The following is a 22,119-nucleotide window of genomic DNA, read 5'->3' on the forward strand; positions in this document are numbered from 1 at the left end:
GGGATCATCAGGCGGCTCCACCAGCCACCTCTGGGTCTGGCTCTACTCGGACTGCCTTCCCAGGGTCCCAAGACCTCTGGGTGGGCAAGAGGAGGGCTAGCTGGGGAGCCTGCATAGCCCCAGGGCCTGCACCCACACGACGTGCGCGGCAAGTCCCCAGGACCCAGCGAAGGCAAGTGGCTGGACACAGGGAACCCCATACCGCTGAGAAGTAGCTGATCCGGAAGAGAGGCTGGAGGACAGTGGGCTCATTAGCAGGCACCCACCTCTCCCAGGAACTCCTCACCCCCACCCCCACTTGAAGCCGACAGAACCCTCAATGTCCAGACCCACCCCCCACCCCTTTCCCCACCTGTCCGAGTGGCTCTGCTGTTTCAACACCCAAGCCTTGGTTGTAGAATCAGTGCATCTGTTGTTTTCTCATAATTTTCCAGACAAAGACCAAAGATCCAGTAAGAGGGGCGGTGTTTATTTGTTTTGCTTTTTTGCTTAGATTGTAATCCTGGTGATTATAGAATATCAAGAAGTAAAATCAACAAAGGCTTTCCTTTCCTGGCCCTGCACGGATCCCCTTTCCTGGTCGATTAGCGCCACCTGGTGGCCCATGGTAGCAGAGCGGCTCAGAGATGTGAGTCCTCTGCAGTAGCCAGACCCACCCACCCCCCTCCCCGCGCGCAGCAGGTGTCAGGCGCCTGGGGACGTGGGGGCACTGTGCCGCCCTGCCTGTGGACCTAGTGTCTGGGATGTGATGGGAGGCCATCTGGGGCCTGCTCCGTGATCCAGGAGCGCTGGGCTCTGGATGAGGCTGGAGCGAGAAGGGGCCCCAGGGAGAAGCACATCGACTGCCTTTCCTCTCTGACTCAGTCTATCCTGATGAGACATCACCAGCTGGAGCAAGACCAAAGGGCTGGAAGCTTCTCCCTGACAAGGGAAGCATCCCCCGAGTCTTGGCCAGAGTCTGTGGGTGTTGAGTCAGTTAGCAAAGTAAGTCATATAGGTGCTGCCCCCAAGTAGCTGCAGGCAGGGGCACCGAGATGGGAGGGGAGCAGGGGAACAGCCAGGGGAAGGGGGGTCTGTTGCAAGAAAGGGTTGGAGGATTTCTTTCTGGTGAGAAATGTTCACTTGGAAGCACTTTTGTCCCTGCTCTAAAGTTACGCTCTCAGGATAGGAGTGAGGGACCAGGAGTCCGGAATGAGCTTGGGCACGGCCAGGCTGACCGCCGCTGGGGCTCAGGGGAGCCAGAGCTGCATGGCTCCCCACCCGATGCTCCAACGCCCGCAAAGCCTGTGCAGAGATGTTGGCTCGGTGCCGGGAGCAGCGGTCGACATCGAGACTACCTGGGCAGATTGATCAAAGGCAGGCTCCTGTCCTACCCCCCACCCCAGCCCCTCGGACTTTCTGATTCCACAGGTCTGGATAAGAATCTCATGCTTTTTGAGAGATCCTAAAGCAGGCTCCAGCGAGAGGCCCACCGAGGATCCTTGTTGTGGAGATCAGGGTCAGACCCCTGCTGGGGTCGTGGCCCTCTTTGAGCATTAGTTGGTTCTCCAATCCTTGTGGGAGGGAAGCGGGCGCTGGAGACAGTGCCTGTCTTGAACTTGCACAAAGGATTGGGTGTATAAGTAGTCCTGTGAAGTCTTCCCATAGACTCTTGGTCGAGATATGCTACCCTAGAAGTTTCCTTGGGTTGAATCTCATGTTGGAGCCAGGTACTTAATGGGGTCTTGCCAGACGTTCGTGGACTTGAACTCATGAGACACGTGGGGATGCCATGAATGGAAGCACATCTGTGTCCCCATGGCAGGCCCAGGGCCTAGGATGGCAGTTCTGTCCCTAAGAGCAGGGACACTCATCGGTGGATGGAACTGTGAGATCTGGAAGGTTCTGCCCTGCTCCCTGCCTGTGTCCACAGGATTTGGAGTCACTGGGGGAGCTGAAGACAGTACAGAAAGGCCTGGAGAAGATTTTCCTGCCCATTTTGCTATCCCTTTGGTTAGGAGCCACTGGCACGGGGAGTGGGCAGAGCGGGTCCCCTTATGTCCACAGCTCCTGCCAGCACGCCTTCCTGGCACCTCCCACCCCGAGGCAGAGGAGAGCAGACAGGGGGCATCAAAGGCAAGCGGGTTTGGGTTTGCTTCCTTTCCTTGCTCTGCTCAGAGGATCCGGGCTTGTTTTGCAAATGTGCCTCTCTCCCTCAGGCTAAATTGTGTTTAGCTGATCTGGCCCCCAAGTACGAAAACTGAAAGAGAAATACTTCTTTTGATTTTCTGTCTCTCCCTGGCTGCTTGGGCACCTCACACCCCCTGCTGCTGCAGAATCCTGGCTCTGTCCTCACCAGCCCCTAATTCCGTGTGCGCGGATGGAGTGTATCCTGTGCCCGTGTTGAGGACACAGCAGCCCCACCCACATCCCGCGCCTGGCTGCCACCCTGAGCTGACAGAGCCTTGCTCAGGGCCGGGGGCTGGTTTTGTGAAACTTAGAATTCACTGCCAATATTAAAATCTCCAGATTTTCAGCTTCTCTTTGAATCTCGAAGGTTCTGGTCCACCCAGTCAGGAGCCAAGAGGCAGCTAGCCTTTTATCGGTACCTGCCGTCCTGCGAGCAGGTACCACCTCCGGACGTGAGGAGGAGGCATGTGATTCCAGGATTCCTACAAGCCCAGGGTCTCGAAAGCCGTGAGACGGAAGCTGTCTGGAATCCCACGTGGTCCCCGCCCCCACTGCCAGTGGCCTGGAGGAGGCGCTGCTGGGCCGGTCACTCCTACCATCTCTGCCACTGAGTGGGGCCTTGGGAGATGGTCTGCTGTTACCCCCGAACAGGGGGAGAGAAGGTTCCAGAGCCCACTTGGCTCCCTGGATGTGGGACAACAGCTGGAGCCTCTCTCCTGGCCAGCTGGGCTTCGACATCGCTACACAACCAGGGCAGCGGGCACGTTCACCTCTTAGTGGGGCGCAGACTTCCCTGCCTCGGCAACAATGGCACTTAGCAAATCGGGAGTCTGAGAGCCTCCCGCCAGCTCCTCAATGCCACCTCCTGGACCCGCTTAGCAAGGAAACACTTGGCCCGGGCTGCTTTTTGGGACACGGGGGGCCCCCAGGAGATCAGAGGTCGCCCAGGAGGCTAAGGGCTCAGGAGCCCGTCCCTATGTGGCCTGGACAGCTCAGACCAGCTCCCGGTCCCTCCCACCCAGAAGAAGCGGTACGTTCTCAGGCCCCCCTGCCCTTCTCCACGGCGTGTCTACGGTCGGAACAAGGTGCCCCCCACCATAGAAGATGAAAGGGGAGGGGTCTTGAAGCCCCACGTCCCCAGACTTCCAGAACCAGGAAGTACAAGCTCCCTGGGGACTCAGCACTTTCGTCCCTGCGTGTGCACGCCGTCCTGCCCCCGCGCAGCCCCTGCACTCCTCCCAGTGAGATTCTGGAAATGTCCTCAGGCCCGGTAGGAGAAGACAGTTGAGGGTGAAATGGGGCAAGGGAATAGCATGTGTGTGTCTGGATATGAGACGTCAAATCTAATGAAGATTTTATCCAGTTGAACCCGGGAATCAGAAGGAGGGCCTTTATTCCCGTCAATAAGAACACAGTCAAGACGAAACTCTCAGAGCCTGCTAGTTCCCATTGACCTTGTTGCCATGGAAACAGCCTTAGTGTCAACAACTCGCAGGAATCCAAATGGGCTCATTCACGCAAGAGGCACGTGGCCGTGGCCAGCTCCCTCCCGCCCCGGCCTCGATCACATGGTTCCTAAGTATGGTGACCATACGTCCAGGGTTGCCTGGGAACAGGCCGGTTTATACCATTGTGCAGCCAGATGATCCCAGCACCCCGTCAAGCCTCCAAGGTGACCGGTCTGGACAGCAGGCTAAATGGCCACCCTATTTATGGGTCTTTACTGAGTGTTGAGTACCTGGGCAGGAGTAGGGGATGAGCCCAGGCTGATGGGGAAGGAGGAAAGAACAGCCCCCCCCCCCCACCACCACCACCACCAGGCCTCTGTTTGGTGAGGGGGGGGCAGGTGTGGTTATCTTTGTCACCAACATTCCATTTGTCACCTGTATGCCATATACGAAGAAATCTCCTCCCATGCAGAGAAGGCCAAATGTTGGCTCCAGCAGGCACTGTCTGTGGAGTTGCTGTAGTGACCCAAGCTCCAGCCAGAGTGCCCTGTCACACCTGTAGAAGTTTCTGCCCCACAGAGCAAACAGGGACAGGCGGCTAGCTCTCACCAGCTCCCGGAGTCACTATGGGATTAAGGGGGGAAGGGGGGCGGGGCTTTCCACGTTCTCGTTTCTGACTCTGTCCAGCTCCTCTCCGAAGTGTTCCAGGCTTGATGTTTCAGAGCAGAAAGGAGGTCTCAGAGCCCTCCGCCCTGGTCCGCCTCAGAGCTTCCAATGACACCGTCGAATCAGAATCCTGGGTGTGGGTCTCACATATGTGTCTCTGAAGTCCCTTGGGAACAGTGACGGGCAGTCAGGTAAAGCATACCTCTTACACGTGAGGAAACTGAGGCCATGAGAAATCAAAGATCCTCCCAAGGCCACACGTATGTGAGGAAAGCAGCTGGAGCCCCTGCCCCCAGGCCAGCATGTCCCAGCCTGTCCCCACAGGCTCTTCTTTCTATGCAGCTAGCTGGGACATTGAGCTCAATGGTTCGCTCTGCCCTTCCCGAAGTTTCACGGCTGCTGAGGGTAGCCATGTCAGGAATGGACGTTTGTGGTTTCTGCGGGTACCCCCAGGACCCCCGGTCAGTGAGTCCCCTCCCACCCCACCCCCAGTGACTGGAAATCCAGGTGAGGAACCCCTGTCTCAGACCCAATCGCTGTCCTCACAAATACCTCATTCTCCGGGAGGGGTGTTTCTTTGAATTCCTGTCTTTTGTAGAAACGTCCCCTAAGCGCACCCCAGTGTGCCAAGAGAACCCAGGCCAAGCAAGCTTCTGGGGACCCTGGCAGCCCAGGTGTAGATGCAGGGATGGGCTCCTCACACGGGACCCCCTCCCTCTCTCGCTGACATCCATTCCAAGAGCAGGTCCGTGGCAAGTCCCACCTCCCACTTCCTGCCCCGGGTTGATGGCCCTGCCCGGGTGCCCACCTGGCCTCCTCCACGGTCAGGGTGGGCAGCGGGCCGGGGGACCACACCTGGCCCAGCCACAGGTCCCAGGGTCTCCCGAATGGTCACCACCTGGGGAATTGGACACCCTGTCCCTCAGAAATGAGTCCAGCTGTGATTGGAAGGGAAGTTCAGTTTCCTAAGGAGTAGCTCTCTCTCCTCCAGTCACTAATTAACCTTCCTGCCGTTCGTTGGTCCCCAGAAGGTTGCGGGCTCGGGAGGCCCTGGGAGGCAGGTGGCTTAATGGGAAGAGCTAGACACTGCAACCGCTCCCCACCCCCACTTATCTGCTGTGTGACCTTGGACAAGTCATGTGACTTTCCTGTCTCGGTCTTCATGTTAATGAAATGGGACGAGAATTCTGCCTCAAAGGATTGTTGAGGGATTAGAGACATAACCTCTAGACCAGTGGGTCTCAAACTTGAGCCACCGTCGAATCCCTGGGGGGCTTGTTAAGACCCAGACCTAAGTCCCATCAGCAGAATTTCTTATTCGATAGGTCTGGGTAGGGCCTGGGGATGAGCATTTCTAACAGGATCCCAGGTGGTCAGACTGCTTCTGGGACCACAGCCTGAGACCCGCTGCCCAATGCCCTGTCCACATTAATGCTCCAGAGGGGACGGATAATATTGTTACTTGTGTCCTTTTGCAACGTAGTCAACATATAAAGAGCCTAGCGCAGTGCCGGGTTCTGGAAAGTCCCTGATCTCAGGGCCTCTTGAACGTGCACACACATATACACACACTAAGTGTGCAGTGTGCACAAGGCAGGATTGGGTCTCTCCTGGGGGCTTCTAGGGCTCCCGCCAGTAAGCTCTTGGGGCTTCCACAACAGAACACCACAGACTGGGGAATTTCGGCCATGGAAATTAATTTCCTCGCAGTTTGGAAGCTAAAGTCCAAGATCAAGGTGTCAGTGGGGTTGATTTGTGGTGAGGCCTCTCTTCCTGGCTTGCAGACGGCTGTCCCTCACCGTGCCCTCACATGGCCTCCGCGGTGTGCACACACATTCCTGGCGTCTCTCTTCTTCTTACAAGGACATGAGTCCTATCAGGTCAGGTCCCCACCCTTATGACCTTATTTCACCTCAGTGACCTCCTGAAAGGCCCCATCTCCAAACACAGTCGGATTGTGGCTAGGGCTTCAACTTAAGAATTTGGGGGCACGCGATTCTGTCCTTACAGGGCATGACAGGCCTAGCCTGCCTCGCCAAAGCTCCGCCCCACCCCCCACCCCCAAGGCTGGACCAGAGCAACCGTAACCCACGAGGCCATGGCTAGCCGCCAGCACCACGTGGCCGTGAGCCCCCTCCCCGTCCCCAGCCCCCTCTCCTAGATCCCAATGACTCTCTTCCCAGTGGTTGGCCGCCTCTTGGGTAAATTGTTCATCAGAAGATACTCTCCAAAGCATGGCCACATGCTGCTGTCATAGATTTCATTTTGATTATTCATATTAGTGGGATTGTAGCTGCCTAGCCATTGGGTGGTAATTAGGGTAAGTGTTGAATACAGGCCAGGTCGGCACCAGAGTGGGCTGGGGGTTCCTGTGACAGCCACCCCGGCCCCTGTTCTGCAGGCCAGTCTTCGTGCAGGATATGCTGCGGGCAGCCCGGCCAGAGCCATGGCTGGTCCCAGGGCAGCAGCGGGACCCCGGCGGGGGGAGTGGGGGTGGCACAGGAGTACCCCGAATACCCCAGTTTCCAGTGGAAAGTGGGGCCCTCCTGGCCACTCCAGGCTTGGCCCAGCCATACCTGCCTTCTCCCCCAGTGGTACCCTCCCCTGCCCAGCCTTCCAGGGGCCACCCCCCAGGGTTGTGCATGGGAGACCCCCTCCCTGGGATTCTGTACAAGCTGCACTCCTCCCACTTGAGGTGGCCGCAGATGGATGGGGGGCTGATGGCTGGGGAACTGGGAGCCCGGTGCCCTCCAGCAAGACTTAGCAAACAGAGGGGACAAACGTGACCCAGAGCCACCAGGAGGTTATTTTGCTGGGAATTCCCTTTTCTTCCCTGCCCACCTCCCTCCCCGCCCCCCCAGGTCATGACCTTACATTTAATCAAGTGTATTTTTAATGCAGTTTCCATTTTGCTGCTTTTGCAAAGAGGGAAGGGCTGGAGACAGAAGGCCAGCGCACGTGTTCATTATTCTTCCCTCCATAAAACGCTCTTTTCCCATAGAAATCTCCTTTCCCACTGATTCATTACGTGTCGGGAAGCAGAGCATATGACATGTTAAAAGCCGTCTTGATAGTATTTGATATTCTGTACTAACAACTCACCAGCTCCGAGGAGGGGGCTTCTCTCCCAGCCCCCACTGGAGGGGGAGGGACGCAATCTGCATATTGAATGTGCCAAGACAGTAGGCAATTTGCATTAAGCATCCAGAAATTCTCCGCTTGCAATCTGTCACCCTTCACTGGGTTTTCATTTTATAACCTTAACAACAGAAGGAGGAGAGCAAGAGGCAGAAAGAACGCTGTAAGTGCGCCCGCATGGCAGGGCTGGAGAGGAAGCCTGGGACAAGCCGGCCGCTGTCAGCGCAGAGCGGGGCGCCTGCCACTCACTCGAGGGATAAAACAGCCCACCCCACCCCCCCCCCCAGACCCACAACTGGGCTGCCTGTAGGATGCCCTACAGTTCCTCTCTCCAGAGAGCCAAGTTCAGAGCCAGGTGGGGTTTTTCCTGAGAACACCTTGGTCTGCCTTTGCAGTGAGCATCTGCTCTGAGTCCTTCCCAGAGGTAGGAGAGGCCATGCTGTTTCTGGAAGGTCTTCTGCTCTCTCCCAGACTTGCAGGTAAAAATTGAGGCTGAGGACAGAGCTGTGTGTTCACCACCCTGACTGCCCGTGAGGAACTCCTGGGAGCTTTAAAAAAACAAAACAAAACAAAAACCTGGCAGGGCACCTGGGTGGCTCAATTAGTTAAGTGTCCAACTTCGGCTCAGGTCATGACCTCAAGGTCCGTGGGTTCGAGTTCTGCGTCGGGCTCTATGCTGACAGCTCGGAGCCTGGAGCTTGCTTCGGATGCTGTGTCTCCCTTCCTCTGCCCCTCCCCTGCTTGCACTGTGTCTCTCTGTCTCTCTCTCTCTCTCTCAAAAATAAATTTTAAAATGTTTAAAAAAATTTTTTAATAAAAAAAAAGCCTGGCAACACCCCAGACCAAGGATATCATAGTCTCTGGGCTGGGGCAGGGGTCGGGACATGCTCTGCCCACCCCCCACCCCAGCCTCTGCTTTCCTCTCTATAAAATGAGGAGTCTAGAAAAGATCCTCAGCCAAGAGGTCCCGGGCACGAGGCCAGGCCAGTGGACCCTGGCCTTCACTCCTGCCTTGACCAGGCTCCTTCTGCTATTATCTGTCTTCCATATTGGATTTCCAGGCAGAGGTTTATTTGAGAAAAGGGTCCCACAGCTATAATGAGGTCTGCAAAGCCCTGGCCTGGGCCTTCCCTTTCGGCTGCCGGGGGACAAGCTGGGGCCTGAGCCAGCAGGATCACAGACCTCCTGGGGCTGCCAAAGAGCTCCCCAAGGGATCCCAAGGCAGCGAAAAGTAGGCCGGAAACCCCAGCACTGCCCCCGGCTGCACATGCCCATCACGCAGCACTCTGAACAGGCACCCAGGACCGCAACTCCAGGCAGCTCAGCTGGCTCAGGGACAGAAGCCACTCAGCAAGCCCCCATCCCCTCGTGATGACCCACCAGAATCCAGGGCCCTCTGGGAGCAGGGCCACGGGCCTCATCAGAACCAGACAAATACCTGGGGCAGGTGCACGGACAAGGAAAGAAGCACCTGGCGGGATTCCCAGCACATCAGAACCCACACACGAGGGGTTTTCTCTGAAAAACGACTGGAGCCCTACATACAGGTGCTGACAAGGAACGGCAGCCATGGAGCTCTCTGCAGGGTGTTCCAAGGCAGAGCCACCGGCGGCTGTCACAGCAAGCAGCTTCCTCCCCCAAGCCCAGTTCCCACGGGCATCAGCCAGGCCGTGGAACGAGGCCGGCATTATCGTCGTCATTAACGGTCAGCACAACAGTACCAGGCAGGTGGATGCACTTTCCTCCTGGCCGCCCCGTGAGGCACACGCTAGCCTATTCCCATTTTACAGGTGAGGAAACTGAGGATCAGAGAGGTTTAGAGACTTGCCCAAATTCACACAGCAAGACTGCAACCTGGACTCAAATCCAGATCTGAATCTGACCCAGGTCCTACTCTCTGTGTAGACCCTCTGCCTCCTGGAGCCTCACAGAGCCAGGGCAGACACTGGGCATTGTGACCGTTCTTCCCCTGGACTCCGTGTGAGAGGAGCTCCGCCAGGGGAGAAAGGAAGTTGTCTTTGCGTTGGCAAAGCCACTGGCCTCTGCCTAGCATGACGCTGCCCTGCTCCTCTTCCCGGACCACCCGCTCCCACTCGCCCCATTTCACAGCGAGCCGTGTCCCTCTGAGAGCCCTGGGCACTGGCTCCAACCCCAGGGCTATGGATTCCCTGCCTCTGGAACCTGGCCCACCAGCAGCCACCAGAGAGAGCCGGGCTGTGCCCTGTACCCGACACACCACCTCACGGCCGGGTCTGCTCCTGCTGAGACCACGGAGCAGTGGGTGTGAAATCCATCAGTCCGCAGGCCCAGCTGGCAAGTCAGTTTATTTTAGACTGTCAGCCCCTATCCTGCCAGGCAGATGTGCTCAGGGTGGGCTCTACCCTCAGTCATTCTGTGGACCCACCCCAATGGCAGGGACAACAGAGTTCTAGGGCTGGCCATCCAGGTGGCTGGTCGTCGGTGGGCATCCACTGTCCGGGTCATGTGGGCCCTTCAGTCCTGCCCCCTGTGCCCCCACAGCCTGGCCTGCAGCCCCTGAGGCCGAGAAGTCCTGTGAGAAGAATCAGAAGCACCCCTCCAGGGGGGGTGGGGTATCCAGCCCAGCATGTAGCCTCCATATCCTCCGCAAATCTCCACTACCTGCAGCTGGGGGTGGGGGAGGGCCCTCAGAGGCCCAGCCCTCCCTCCCTTGAAGAAACGCTTTGGTGCACTTGGACTTCAGGAAAACAGAAGCAAATCTCTAGGTCGTCCGCTCCCCAGGGTGCACCGTAGGGAAGGGAGGAGGGGAGGCAGAGGAAGAGCACAGAGCTCCCAGTGGGAGTAGGGATCTCATGGGGCAGCCTGGCCCTCCCTCCTCCATCCTCCCTCCTCCCCCCCCATGTGTATCACTTCACCCCTAGAGCCAGCCTCCCAGCAGAGAGGGGGCTATGCTCTGGGAGGGCCCAGGTCCCACCCCTCCCAGGCCCTGCCCCTGCACCCCGTGACCTCTGACCGCCCCCCTGCCCCTCTCTGTCCACAGTCCACGGCATCAAGTGGACCTGCAGCAACGGAAACAGCAGCTCAGGCTTCTCCGTGGAGCAGCTGGTGCAGCAGATTCTCGACAGTCACCAGACCAAGCCGCAGCCTCGGACCCACAACTGCCTCTGCACCGGCAGCTTGGGTGAGCGGGGCTCCCAGGGGCAGGGGGGCAGGGGGAGCAGGGGGGGCAGCTGGGGCAACTGGGCAGGGGGGGCTCTGCAGGCAGAGGGTGAGGCTCTCCTCCTCAGGGGTGGCCTGGATGTCCAGTGGGTGGGGCGGGGTCAGCCCAGAGCCAGGGGACAGTGCAGGACGGCACCCAGGACTGACTCACCATCGTCCTGCCCACTTGGGGCAGGAGAGAGCAGTTTCCAGAGAGGCAGGTCCCTCTAGGAATGGGGGCAGCAGAGTTGGGGAGTGCAAGGCTTTGAGGCTCCAGGCCTCATGGACACACAGCAGGTACCCTCCGGGCCCCACCATCTTGGGTATCGTCGTCAGGAAGCCCAGGGGCCCGGGCACAGGGCTGAGACAGGCTTTTCCGGGAGGTCAGCCCTGAGTCAATGGGACCACTCGAGCTGAACCTCTTTCCTTAACCTCTGTCCCCTCCAAGGATATAAAGCGTCCCGCACTCCCTGTCCTAATGTGCCTGTTTTTCTGATAATGATATTTGCTCTTAGGAATGTGCATTCTCCATTTCCTTCTCTGCCTTAATTAGATATTTCCATTAGAGGGTCATGTCACTTCCCTGAGAAGTCTTTGCGCACTTAGGAATAATGGTGGTGAGGCTGTAATAGGCGCAGGGGAGAAGTCACCCTTTTATCAAAAGCGAGGTGACCCTTATCAGCTGGAATGAAAATAATGGCAGAGGGGAGAGAAGAGAGAAGAGCCGACCTGGCCACTGCGTGCAGAGCCCTGGGGAGACTGGCCAGAGTCCAGAGACCCTCGGCCTAGAGCTTCTCCCTCTCTGCCACTGAGCTGGGGTGGGGGGTGGGGGGGTTAAGGCATTGCCTTTGCTTGGGTCTTAGAGGGATTTTGACCCACGAAGAGCTGAGGACACAACCCAGGCTGGCCAAATGGGGCAGGGGGGCAGATACCCTTCTGCCTCTGGAGCAAAGTCTAGAACCCCCTTTGGTCCTGGGGCCCGAGAGCGAATGCAGAGAGAGTGCATTTGCTCTCTGCAAAGAAACACTGCGCAGCCTGAACAGGCACGCCCGGTTTGGGGCAGGGGAGAGGGACGCGGCCTCCGTTCTGGGCTGAACCGCCCACCCTGGCCGGCAAGAGCTGTTTCGGTAAATGGTGTCTGTCTCTGAAGGCGGCAAGGGTTTTCCTGGAGGATGACAGACTCTCCCCCTTGTCCTTCCCAACCGCCTATGTCCTGAGGCGCTATCACTAGCATTGGAAAAGCGCATCAAGGAAAAAGCGCCCCCCCCCCCCCCCCGGTCTGGAGGGCGGTTCCATAGGGCGCGTGAGAGACCCCGCGACCCTGCGCGTGAGTGACGCGCCAGCCCCAGGGGTCAGTGGCCTGCCTGGGCCCCCGGCCGCTCAGGGGCACGATCGACGGGGGCCCCGGCTCTGACTCTCTGTTTGCACGTGCGTGCGTGGACGTGTGTGTGCGTGTGCGCGCGCATGCGTGTGTCGTGTGCCTCTCGTTCCGCAGGAGCGGGCAGCAGCGCTCACCACAAGTGCAACAGTGCCAAACACCGGATCATCTCGCCGAAGGTAGAGCCGCGGACAGGGGGGTACGGGAGCCACTCGGAGGTGCAGCACAATGACGTGTCCGAGGGCAAGCAGGAGCACAGCCACAGCAAGGGCCCGAGCCGCGAGAAGAGGAACGGCAAGGTGGCCAAGCCCGTGCTGCTGCACCAAAACAGCACGGAGGTCTCGTCCACCAACCAGGTGGAGGTCCCCGACACCACCCAGAGCTCCCCCGTGTCCATCAGCAGTGGGCTCAACAGCGACCCGGACATGGTGGACAGCCCTGCGGTCACGGGCGTGTCCAGCATGGCCGTGGCCTCCGTGATGGGGAGCTTGTCCCAGAGCGCCACGGTGTTCATGTCCGAGGTCACCAACGAGGCCGTGTACACCATGTCCCCCACCACCGGCCCCAACCACCACCTCCTCTCGCCCGACGCCTCTCAGGGCCTCGTCCTGGCCGTGAGCTCCGACGGCCACAAGTTCGCCTTCCCCACCACGGGCGGCTCGGAAAGCCTGTCGATGCTGCCCACCAACGTGTCCGAAGAGCTGGTCCTCTCCACCACCCTCGACGGTGGCCGGAAGATCCCAGAAACCACCATGAACTTCGACCCTGACTGCTTCCTCAATAACCCAAAGCAGGGCCAGACGTACGGGGGCGGAGGCCTGAAAGCGGAGATGGTCAGCACCAACGTGCGGCACTCGCCACCAGTGGAGAGGGGCTTCAGCTTCACCACCGTCCTCGCCAAGGAGATTAAGACCGAGGACACGTCCTTCGAGCAGCAGATGGCCAAAGAAGCGTACTCCTCCTCGGCGGCAGCCGCGGCCTCCAGCTCCCTCACCCTGAGCGCCGGCTCCAGCCTCCTGCCGTCGGGCGGCGGCCTGAGTCCCAGCACCACCCTGGAGCAGATGGATTTCAGTGCAATAGACTCCAACAAGGACTACGCGTCCGGCTTCAGCCAGACGGGCCGCAGCCCCCACGTCCACCAGACCCCTTCCCCGAGCTTCTTCCTGCAGGACGCCAGCAAGCCCCTCCCCATCGAGCAGAACGCCCACAGCAGCCTGAGCGAGTCCGGGGGCACTTTTGTGATGCCCACGGTGAAAACGGAGGCCTCGTCACAAACCAGCTCCTGCAGCGGCCACGTGGAGACACGGATAGAGTCTGCTTCCTCCCTCCACCTCATGCAGTTCCAGGCCAACTTCCAGGCCATGGCTGCGGAAGGGGAGGTCACCATGGAGACCTCGCAGGTGGCCGAAGGGGGCGAGGGCCTCATCAAGTCCGGGGAGCTGCAGGCCTGTAGCTCCGAACACTACCTGCAGCCCGAGACCACCGGGGTGATCCGCAGTGCCGGCGGGGTCCCCATGCTCCCGGGCGGCGTGGTGCAGGGACTCTACCCGGTGGCGCAGCCGGGCCTCGCCAACGCCTCCAGCATGGAGCTCAGCCTGGACCACTTTGACATCTCCTTCAGCGGCCAGTTCTCCGACCTGATCAACGACTTCATCTCCGTGGAGGGGGGCGGCGGCACCATCTATGGGCACCAGCTGGTGTCGGGGGACGGCGCGGCGCTCTCCCAGTCGGAAGACGGGGCCCGCGCCCCCTTCGCCCAGGCGGAGATGTGCATGCCCTGCTGTAGCCCCCAGCAGGGGAGCCTGCAGCTGACCAGTGCCGAGGGCGGGGCTGGCACCATGGCCTACATGCACGTGGCTGAGGTGGTCTCCACCACCCCAGCGCAGGGCACCCTGGGGATGCTGCAGCACAGCGGACGGGTGTTCATGGTGACCGACTACTCCCCGGAGTGGTCTTACCCAGAGGTAAGCTGGGGCCGCCCGTGGCCTCCCCCACCCGCCCACCGGCGCCCTCGCTCGCTCGGCTCAGGGAGGCTCATTTGCATGCGGCTGTCCTTTGGAGGAAGCTGTGGACCATACAAAGCTGTCCCCTTCCTCTGTCCCCGTGGCCTTTGTCCAGCACAGGCTCTCAGACTCCACTTGAAGGCCAAGGGTCTCCTGGGGGCCAGGTGGCCCTCCCGCTCCCGCCAGAATAAGAGTCTGCTGTGAACCTGGCTTGCGGATTAGGATTCCACGGACAGTTTTGCTTTGCTTTATGCCTGTTTTGAAAAAACGTCCTAGGGCTGCGAAAACAAAACAAAGCAAATTCAGAAAGCACCACCATAGATCATCCATGTCCATTACTCCCGATTTGCTTCGCTAAACAAAATAAAACATAAACAAATCCCCATCAAATTGAGGAGAAGGGTATAGTCCCGTAAAGCCAGCCGTGAAACGTTCTCGGGTAAATCGGGCCTCTACGACATCAAAGGCATGTTACGTGACCCGGGATCTCCCACCACCTGTGGCCTCCCCCTCCCAGCCCCGGCCTACTGCCCCCCCCCCCACCTCAGTTCCTTCAGGCTGACCTCTGACATTGAACATCACTGCTCCAAAGCCCAGGACCGCCGGAATCCCGCCCCACCCCCAGAAAACCCAGGTCTTGCCACAGTGGCACAGTGTTTAAGGAAGAAACCTTGGCTTTCTCTCTGAGATAGAATGGCATAGGAAGGGGACAGAGAGTGGCCTGAGCTTTCCCGAATGCCCTGCTGCACACTGGGGCACACTCCCTGACTCCTCCCAGCCCGCCTGCCAGGTGCTTGGGGAGCGGCCCAGTCACCACGGGGCCCAGGTCGGCACTTTCTCCCAGGAAGGTGGCTGCCCACAGCTCCTTGGTCCCACTGCCACACCCCCTGGGCACCAGGGTCAGGGGCTGCTGTCCACTACACCGAGAGAAGGGCGCTCCTGAAAGACTGTGACTCTCATGGGGCGTCAAGGCAGGAATGCAGATGCCACAGAAGGTTCTCCAGGTTCGAGCGGTGCAGGGACGCTGGCCAGAAACTGTGCACGTCACAGACCCACGTGCTTGAGGGGCTCCCCGGGGTGATGCCCGAGTCAGGACCAGACTAAGGGGTTCCTGGGTCCGGGTCCAGATGGCATGTGCCCCACGCTTACTAGCCAGTGGCCTTGGGCAAGGTGGCTGCCTTTCTTGTCTCTAAACCGGGCCATGGCGGCTCTTACCTCACTGGGTTGTTGTTAAGGACCGAGTAAAAGACTCAGGCAGCACCGGCCTCTTCCGTCCACCTCCATTTGCCCCTCCCCCAAGAAGGAGAATCCGGAAGATTCTGACCAGGCCTCCTCTTGGTTTGGCTCAGTTTGACCCTGTCAGCGATGCTGAGCTCAGTGGCACCACGTGTCACCCCCACCCCGGGTGACAGATCAGCTCTGCCCAGCAGCCTGCCCCCCACAGGGCTTAAGAAAGCGACTCGGGGGACAGGGAGGGGATGTCACAAGGGGTCAGCTGGGCGACCTGGCTGCCTGGGCCTCAGTTTCCTCTTCTGCAAATGGCCGAGAGTGGTAGCCTGGAGGCCCTGCAGGTTGGTCTTAGGCCTGGGAGGTTTGGCCCTCAGGACCCTGAAAGGCTGCCTGGAGCCCGAGTCCTACAGGGACCTGTCGGGAGGGGAGAGTCTTTCCCCAGCCTCGACCTGTGCACGCCGGCCCCCAGCATGTGTGCAGGCCCGCAGTCCGGCCTCCATGGACCTGGGGGCACTAGTGAGGAGCTAATAGCAGACCTGGTCCCCTGTTCTGCACCCCAGTACCGGCAGGTGCCCACATTGTACCTCAGGGAAAATCAGTTCCGCAGCCTGCCACGCGAGGGCAGCACGGGCGCGGGAAAGAATGTGGGTCCGGTCACCTCCGAGAAGGAGCGTCCAGCCCTGGTTTTCCAGAAGCCCTCGAGGCTTCCAGGAAACAAAAGCAACTCAAATTCAATTTGATTTGGAAAATGCACAGATGCCCCCCAGCTGGTCCCTTTGGAACCCAGTGGCTGCACAGCAAGGCCTCTGCAGAGGCCCCAGTGGCTGTCGGCTCGGGCGCGCTTCCTAGGCTGTGTGAGCTTGAGCTCAACAGCCTCTGGGCACCCTGGCCCAGCTCTAAAATCCACTCTGCAGGAAGGCTAAGGCCAGGCCACCTTGCCGTCTCTTCCGGGAGTGCTCCTCCTTCCCACCTCCCAGAGCCACCTCTTCCCCTGCAGCCACAGCTGGTCACCAACACACACACACACACACACACACACACACACACACAGACTGGAGGTGCCCCTCGGCCCCAGGATCTGCCCTGGGTGCATCTGAAGTCTGGGTCCTTTATCTCAGGACTCCCAGGGCACAGAGACCTCAGATGGCATTTGCTGCCTGCCCCTCCCCCAAGCCCTCTGCGTCACGTTCCTCCATTGGCTGCACCAGCAGAGGAAGCTGCAATTAGAGCCGTCAGGTGCCTGCGTCGCGGCAGATCAAGCGCAGCCAGGCGAGCGTTACCATGGGAACCACCCCCTGAACTGATGGACGCAGAGCCCATCCTACAGCGGTTTCCATGGAGAAGGTCCCGATGTTCTCCAGTAATTTCGACAGTTCTTTGTTCCTCACAGCGGCCCTAGCTTCACGCCAGGAGCTATTGATTGGGGTTATTTTTTTTTCCCCCTTTTTTCTCACATGGTAACTGTCTGTGGCTTTTTGAAGCCACTGCTCTTCCGCTTCCTAGGATCCAAGGAGGATCCTGCCCTGGGCTGGCCCACGGTTCTACCTGGGCCGTGTGGCACACCTCCCAGCCGGCACCCAGCCCCCAGCCCGTGAGCCCGAGAATGCCACCTGACAGCTCCAGATCTCCCTATGGAGCCATATGTCAGAACCGAGGAATGTTAAGGCCAGAAGGGCCACCAGAGAGGTTGGGCCACTTGGCTGAGGACACACAGCTACTGAGGGGCAGGGGCAGGCCTCCTGCTTTTGGGCTCCGGGCCTGAGCTATCTCCACTGCCCCCAGCCTTTGGTGGCCCAGCATTAATGTGACTTCTCCAAAACCATCCCAGCCCATCCCAGCGCACAGGTGGAATGCCTGCCCATCCAGGGCAGCCCCTTCTGTGCTGGGCTGAGGGAGAGACACCCTCACCTCATCCCTGGAAACACTCCCTCCTGCTGCTGATGCCCAAGGCCAGCCCTGGGCCAGTCTGGGTTCCAGGAGCATTGTGGGTAGCCCACGGGGAAGCCTTGTGTTGATGCTGGGGGTCCCTCTGGGGCAGGGAAGGGCCAGTGCCCAGGAGAGTCCACGCAAGAACGGGTGACTGCGTGGCAGAGTGTCTCATTGGCAGGGGCCAGAAGTGGGAGAGCTGGGATCTGGCCTCTTTGACCTGGAGAGGTGGGGGGAATGGGGGCCTCAGGCCTGCACCCAGCACCCCTTCCACTGCCAGTCTCAAGTAGGTATGCTGCTCAGTCTTCTGCAGCCTGGACACCAGGTGGCGCTCTCAACCCTCTCCTACGACGTTCCCGGCCCCCTGCTGGGAAAAGTGGCCAAAGCCTGGGGCGGCCCACCCAGGGAGAGCCAGAGAGGCCAGCATCCCCAGCCTCCAGCACTAAGCCCCTCTCTGGCTCAGGGCAGTCTCTGAGCTCCTCCAACTCTGAGCCCTCCTCCCCCATTTTTCTATCTCTGCAGCCATTCTCATTCGTGTCCCCGACCTCCCATCCCTGCCCCGCCCCCCCCATCCCTGGGGATCCTGAGATTTCCTTGTTTCCCCACCAGAGCTCCCTGTCCCTGGGGTGACACTAACATGCTCAGGCCTGGTTTCGAAACTCGGGGCTCCAGAAACCTGTCCACAAGTAAATGACAGAAAAAGCCCTCCCTCCGCTGCCCTCTGGGGCTCCCCGCCTGCCTGGCCACTTCTCAGATGCATCCTACACTGAAAATGTTTGAAAAACTGTGCTCCCTTCTGCCTAGAACAGAAAGTCACATGGGAGAGGGTCAGGGGTCAGAACTGCTGGCCCCCATGCTGGATGCCAGCTGAGGAAGGCAAGGAACATCCGGGGGTCCCCTCCGCCCCCGCCCCGAGAGGCTTCCTCCTCCCGCTGCCATCCTGACACAGTGGTCCCCAAAAGCCGGGCATGCCGGAATCCAGAATCTGCATGTTCACCAAACACGTGGGGCAGGGGCGCAGACCACCCTCTGCCCCCAGGAGCAGTGCAGCCTGGAAGGCCTGCGTCCCGTCCCGTCCCCGTCCCTTCCTCCGGCTGACGTTCCTTTCTGCTCCTCTCTGTTCCCTCAGGGAGGAGTGAAGGTTCTCATCACAGGCCCATGGCAAGAAGCCAGCAATAACTACAGCTGCCTGTTTGACCAGATCTCAGTGCCTGCGTCCTTGATTCAGCCCGGGGTCCTACGCTGCTACTGCCCAGGTGAGGAGGCGGTGCCCCTACCGAGGGGGTGGGCCCCCCCTCCCCGAGCGCCGGGTGCAGGGGCAGCCTGGGAGCGACGCTGGACAAGTCACGTCACTACTCTGGGCCTCGCTTTCCTCTGCCGTGATGAAGGGGTCCCGGATCCACTAGTCTAATGTCATCGGTTGAGGATCAAAGGGGTATGAAGCCTGCTCAGCTGGGATTTTGAAGTTCATGAACATGATGGGGGTTGCTGGGACAACCAATGAGCTGGGTTGACACACCCAGGACTGGGCACAGCAGGAGACCAGAGCCACCCTCAGCCTGAAAGTTTCCAGGAGCTGGTGGTAAGAGCCGGGCAGGTGGAGGGGCCTGACGGGGGCCACACCCGAGGTCAGAGCAGCCAGGCAGCTCTCTCTCCTCTGGCCCGTGCCTCTCGCAGCTCCCGCCAACCAGAAGCCACAAGAATGAGAGAGCCCAAGCTGTGTGGTCCACACAGCCAGTCTCGCAGGGCACTGAGCAGATCAGAGAGGGATGGAGAAGGCCTGGCGGGCAGCAGGGGAGGACCTGTCAAACTGATAATAATCTGCACGGACTCCCTTGAGAAAGTGAAGCCATCTGCCCTGCCCCCGGAAAAAGGTGCAGGCACAGAATTTTCTTCCGGTTTCAGGGGCAGGAGCGCCTCTGCCCTCCCTGTGGCTCTGACCTTCTCCGTCCCTCACTCGGCTTCATCGTCATCTACTGGGCTTGACGTCCCTGTCTGGTCAACTTCTTGACCTCTGGCCATTGCTATCTCCCCGCTTGCCCACCAGCTCCATTTGTCAGGGTCTGTGTCTTTCCTGGTCACCGTGTGGCCCCAGGGCCTACAAGTGTCTGACATGTCACAAGAAGGAGATCAGTATTTGTGAAGGAATCCGTTTCTAGAGCTCCTGTTTTCTGACCTCTGTGCTGGTTCTGGGAAGACCCGTTGGCTGACACGAGCTCGGGGACGGCCTGTCCAGGTTGCCCAGGCAGTGAATGGAGAGAGAGAGACCATATTATCTGAAGCCAAGGGATCTACAGAAGGACAGAGTGCTCCCTGTGGAGGCCCAAGGTTAGAGAGAGAAGTGAGGACAGGGGCCTTGGGCCACCCCAGCTGTCTGTCTCCCCCCACACCATCCCCCCAGCCTGGAGCTTCTGAGTCCACATGGAACATTCTTCTTCTCTCTCTCCATTCCCTGTGCAGCCAGCCAGGCCAGAATGCTCCAGGACTGGGTTCCCATGCTCGGCCCTCCCCTACCCCACTCCCTGAACCCAGCACCTCCTTCACCACAAATATCCCAGGGAGCCAGGGATGCTGCCCAAGTTGGCCTCCCCCTGTTGGCCCTGCTCCAGGGGACCCATTCAGCCCCCTTTGCTCCCAGCAGCCTTGCTTGTTCTGGAACACAGCCATCAGGATGCCAGCCCAGACTGGGTCAGCCTATCACAGCTCAGTGCCGCACGGCTAATGCAGCCATCACTCCCCGCCCCCCCCCCCCAACCTCTACCCCAGGGTGGGGGTGGGTAGGGGGACAGGGCAGCGTGTTATTACACTGTCCACTTACCACCTGCTGCTGGAACAGGACTTGCCCGGCCTCTAAATAGAAGCCACTTCCTGTACCTGGCTCTTGCCTGGCTGAGGACCCAGACCTTGCCTGTCCTAGGTTATCTGACCCCTCCACAGAAAAGGCTGGCCTTTGCACGCCCTCTGGCTTCTGTCCCAGGCCATGACCTGGCGAATCCCGGGTGCTGGATCCGTCACACCACAGCACATCCCGGATCAGCCAGTTACCACTTGGTGACTTTAGCTCTCAGTCCTTGACCTCTCTGGGCCTCGGCTTCTACATCTGAAAAACCAGCTGCCAGATGGGTAAGAGCAGAGTTGAAGGACGGTCCATAAAGCACTTGGTTCACAGGCTCAATTCGTGAAGGGGCTCCACTAGCGAAGCCTTAGCTCCTTCTGCTTCGAGGGGAAGAGGGGATCCACTCTGTTCCATCTCTCAGCAGGCGGCTGTCCTGGTCCCTGAGCATTCCTGGGTCCCGAAAGCTGGCAGCCACCGTGTCTCCCAGTGGTTCAGGATCCTCTAACATAGCACATCTTGGACCCAGGGGGGAGAAGCCACAGGTTCAGGCAGAGACTGGGAGCCAAGGCCTCGCTGCTAGAGCACCGACTTGTTCTGCAGCTGACCACAAAGAGAGGGTCCCCCTTGGACATGTCTGCTTTAAGGCCCAAATTAAAACCCGTCACCCTGTAAGACGGTGCTGGATGTACGCATGCATTCCTTCACGCACCGAATCGTTCACCAGGCGCTGGTACACATCTAGAATGGAGCAAAACTCAAGACTCAGCCCCTTGGCCCAACTCCGTCCCCAAGGGGCAATCAGTCCAGGGAGGAGTCAGTCACACAAACAAGCCACTGCCCTGGGGGGTGATACTGGCTGCTCGGAGACCTCTTCCCTGAGTCTTCAAGGGAGCAGGGAAATGAGCTGATCTGGAAGAAGGGACACCTAAAGGCAGAGCCAAGCTGGCCTCGCCCAAAACAAGGGCCCAGAGGCCTGTGAGCACAAGCCAAGCGACCTCAGGAGCTGGGAATGACATGGGAAGAAGGGATACAGGGAGTGCATGTGGCCACTAGTCACCAGCCTGACACCCGACGAGGAGACTGGACCCTGACCAGGAGCACGGTCCCCCACTGTCACTGGCCACAGATGACACACAGCACGGAGTCTGTCTCCTACAAGATGGCAGTCGTGCTCCAAGAGCAGGAGAGAGACAACCAAGTCAGGGCACTGAGCCCAGGGTGAAGGGGTGGTGAAGGGGACTTCAGGAAAGCTCCTCCCCCCCCCCCCCTTGGGCTCAGGAGGAGACAGCAGTAGCCACCAACCAGAAGACTTGTTTTGGCCACAGCCCCACCCCGGGTTCCTGGGCAGTCACCAAAGGCAAAGGGTGAAATTCAATATGAGGTGGGCAAGGGCACTGAGATTTGAAGCAATTCATTCAACAAACGGTTGAGTGGCCACCCCATGCATGCCGGGTACTGACCTTGGCCCCGGGCATGAAGACATGATCAGGACAGACCTGTGCCCCACTCTCACGGAGCTTACATTTTACTGCCGGAGACAGAAAGAAACAAGGAGGCAAAGAAATAGCGGGGCAAGTTGGGGGGGATATGGGTGGGGTGGGAGAATTGAACATGGCAGGGTTGGAGAAGATGGCAGGGACCAATGTCCGTCCTTCTGAGGGACCCAGGATGTCTGTCCTTCTGAGTCATGGGAAGGAGTTTGATTTGGTTTTATTTGCAATAGGAAGCCATTAGTTTTAAGGAGGGAAGCGAAGTGATCTAAATTATGTCTTTCAAAGATGATTCTGGGTGTGGGAGAACAGATTGTAGGAAGGAAGAACAGAAACAGGGAAACCGGAGGAAGCAGGCAGAGGGGTGATCTTTCCTGACTTAAGGAGGAGAGCTCCCCGGGCAACATATTCCCGTCAGTTTCACGTAGGAGCTTTGGAATGTGGCCCCCCAACCCCATCCCAGCAGGAAACAGGTAGGTCTCCAGTATACTGTGCTTGCCCTCAGCAGGTGGCTAATGCAGGAGTCTAGGCGAGAGATGATGGCAGCTTGGACCACAGTGGTGGCAGTGGAGACAGAGAAGTGGAGGGACCGGGACTCGCCTATGGACTCAAGGAGGGGGAGGGAGAAGGCCAAGGAAGTGTCCCTGTGTGCACCACG

The 22,119-nt window shown here is 59.2% G+C and overlaps 1 protein-coding gene across 7 annotated transcripts in view; it reads left to right on the forward strand.

Annotated features, from left to right (window-relative positions):
- Nucleotides 1-22,119, forward strand: part of CAMTA1 (calmodulin binding transcription activator 1) — an 829,903-nt gene that overhangs the window by 726,609 nt on the left and 81,175 nt on the right. For all 7 annotated transcript variants that reach the window (XM_086715554.1, XM_086715556.1, XM_086715555.1 and 4 more), the window contains 3 exons: nt 10,441-10,581; nt 12,094-13,940; nt 18,265-18,391. In XM_086715554.1, the coding sequence (XP_086571680.1) occupies nt 10,441-10,581; nt 12,094-13,940; nt 18,265-18,391 (2,115 nt within the window). The remainder of the gene's footprint in view (nt 1-10,440; nt 10,582-12,093; nt 13,941-18,264; nt 18,392-22,119) is intronic.

This window comes from Puma concolor, chromosome C1, assembly GCF_028749965.1.
Source record: "Puma concolor isolate L17-30 chromosome C1, mPumCon1.1.hap2, whole genome shotgun sequence".
Taxonomy (NCBI): Eukaryota; Metazoa; Chordata; class Mammalia; order Carnivora; family Felidae; genus Puma; species Puma concolor.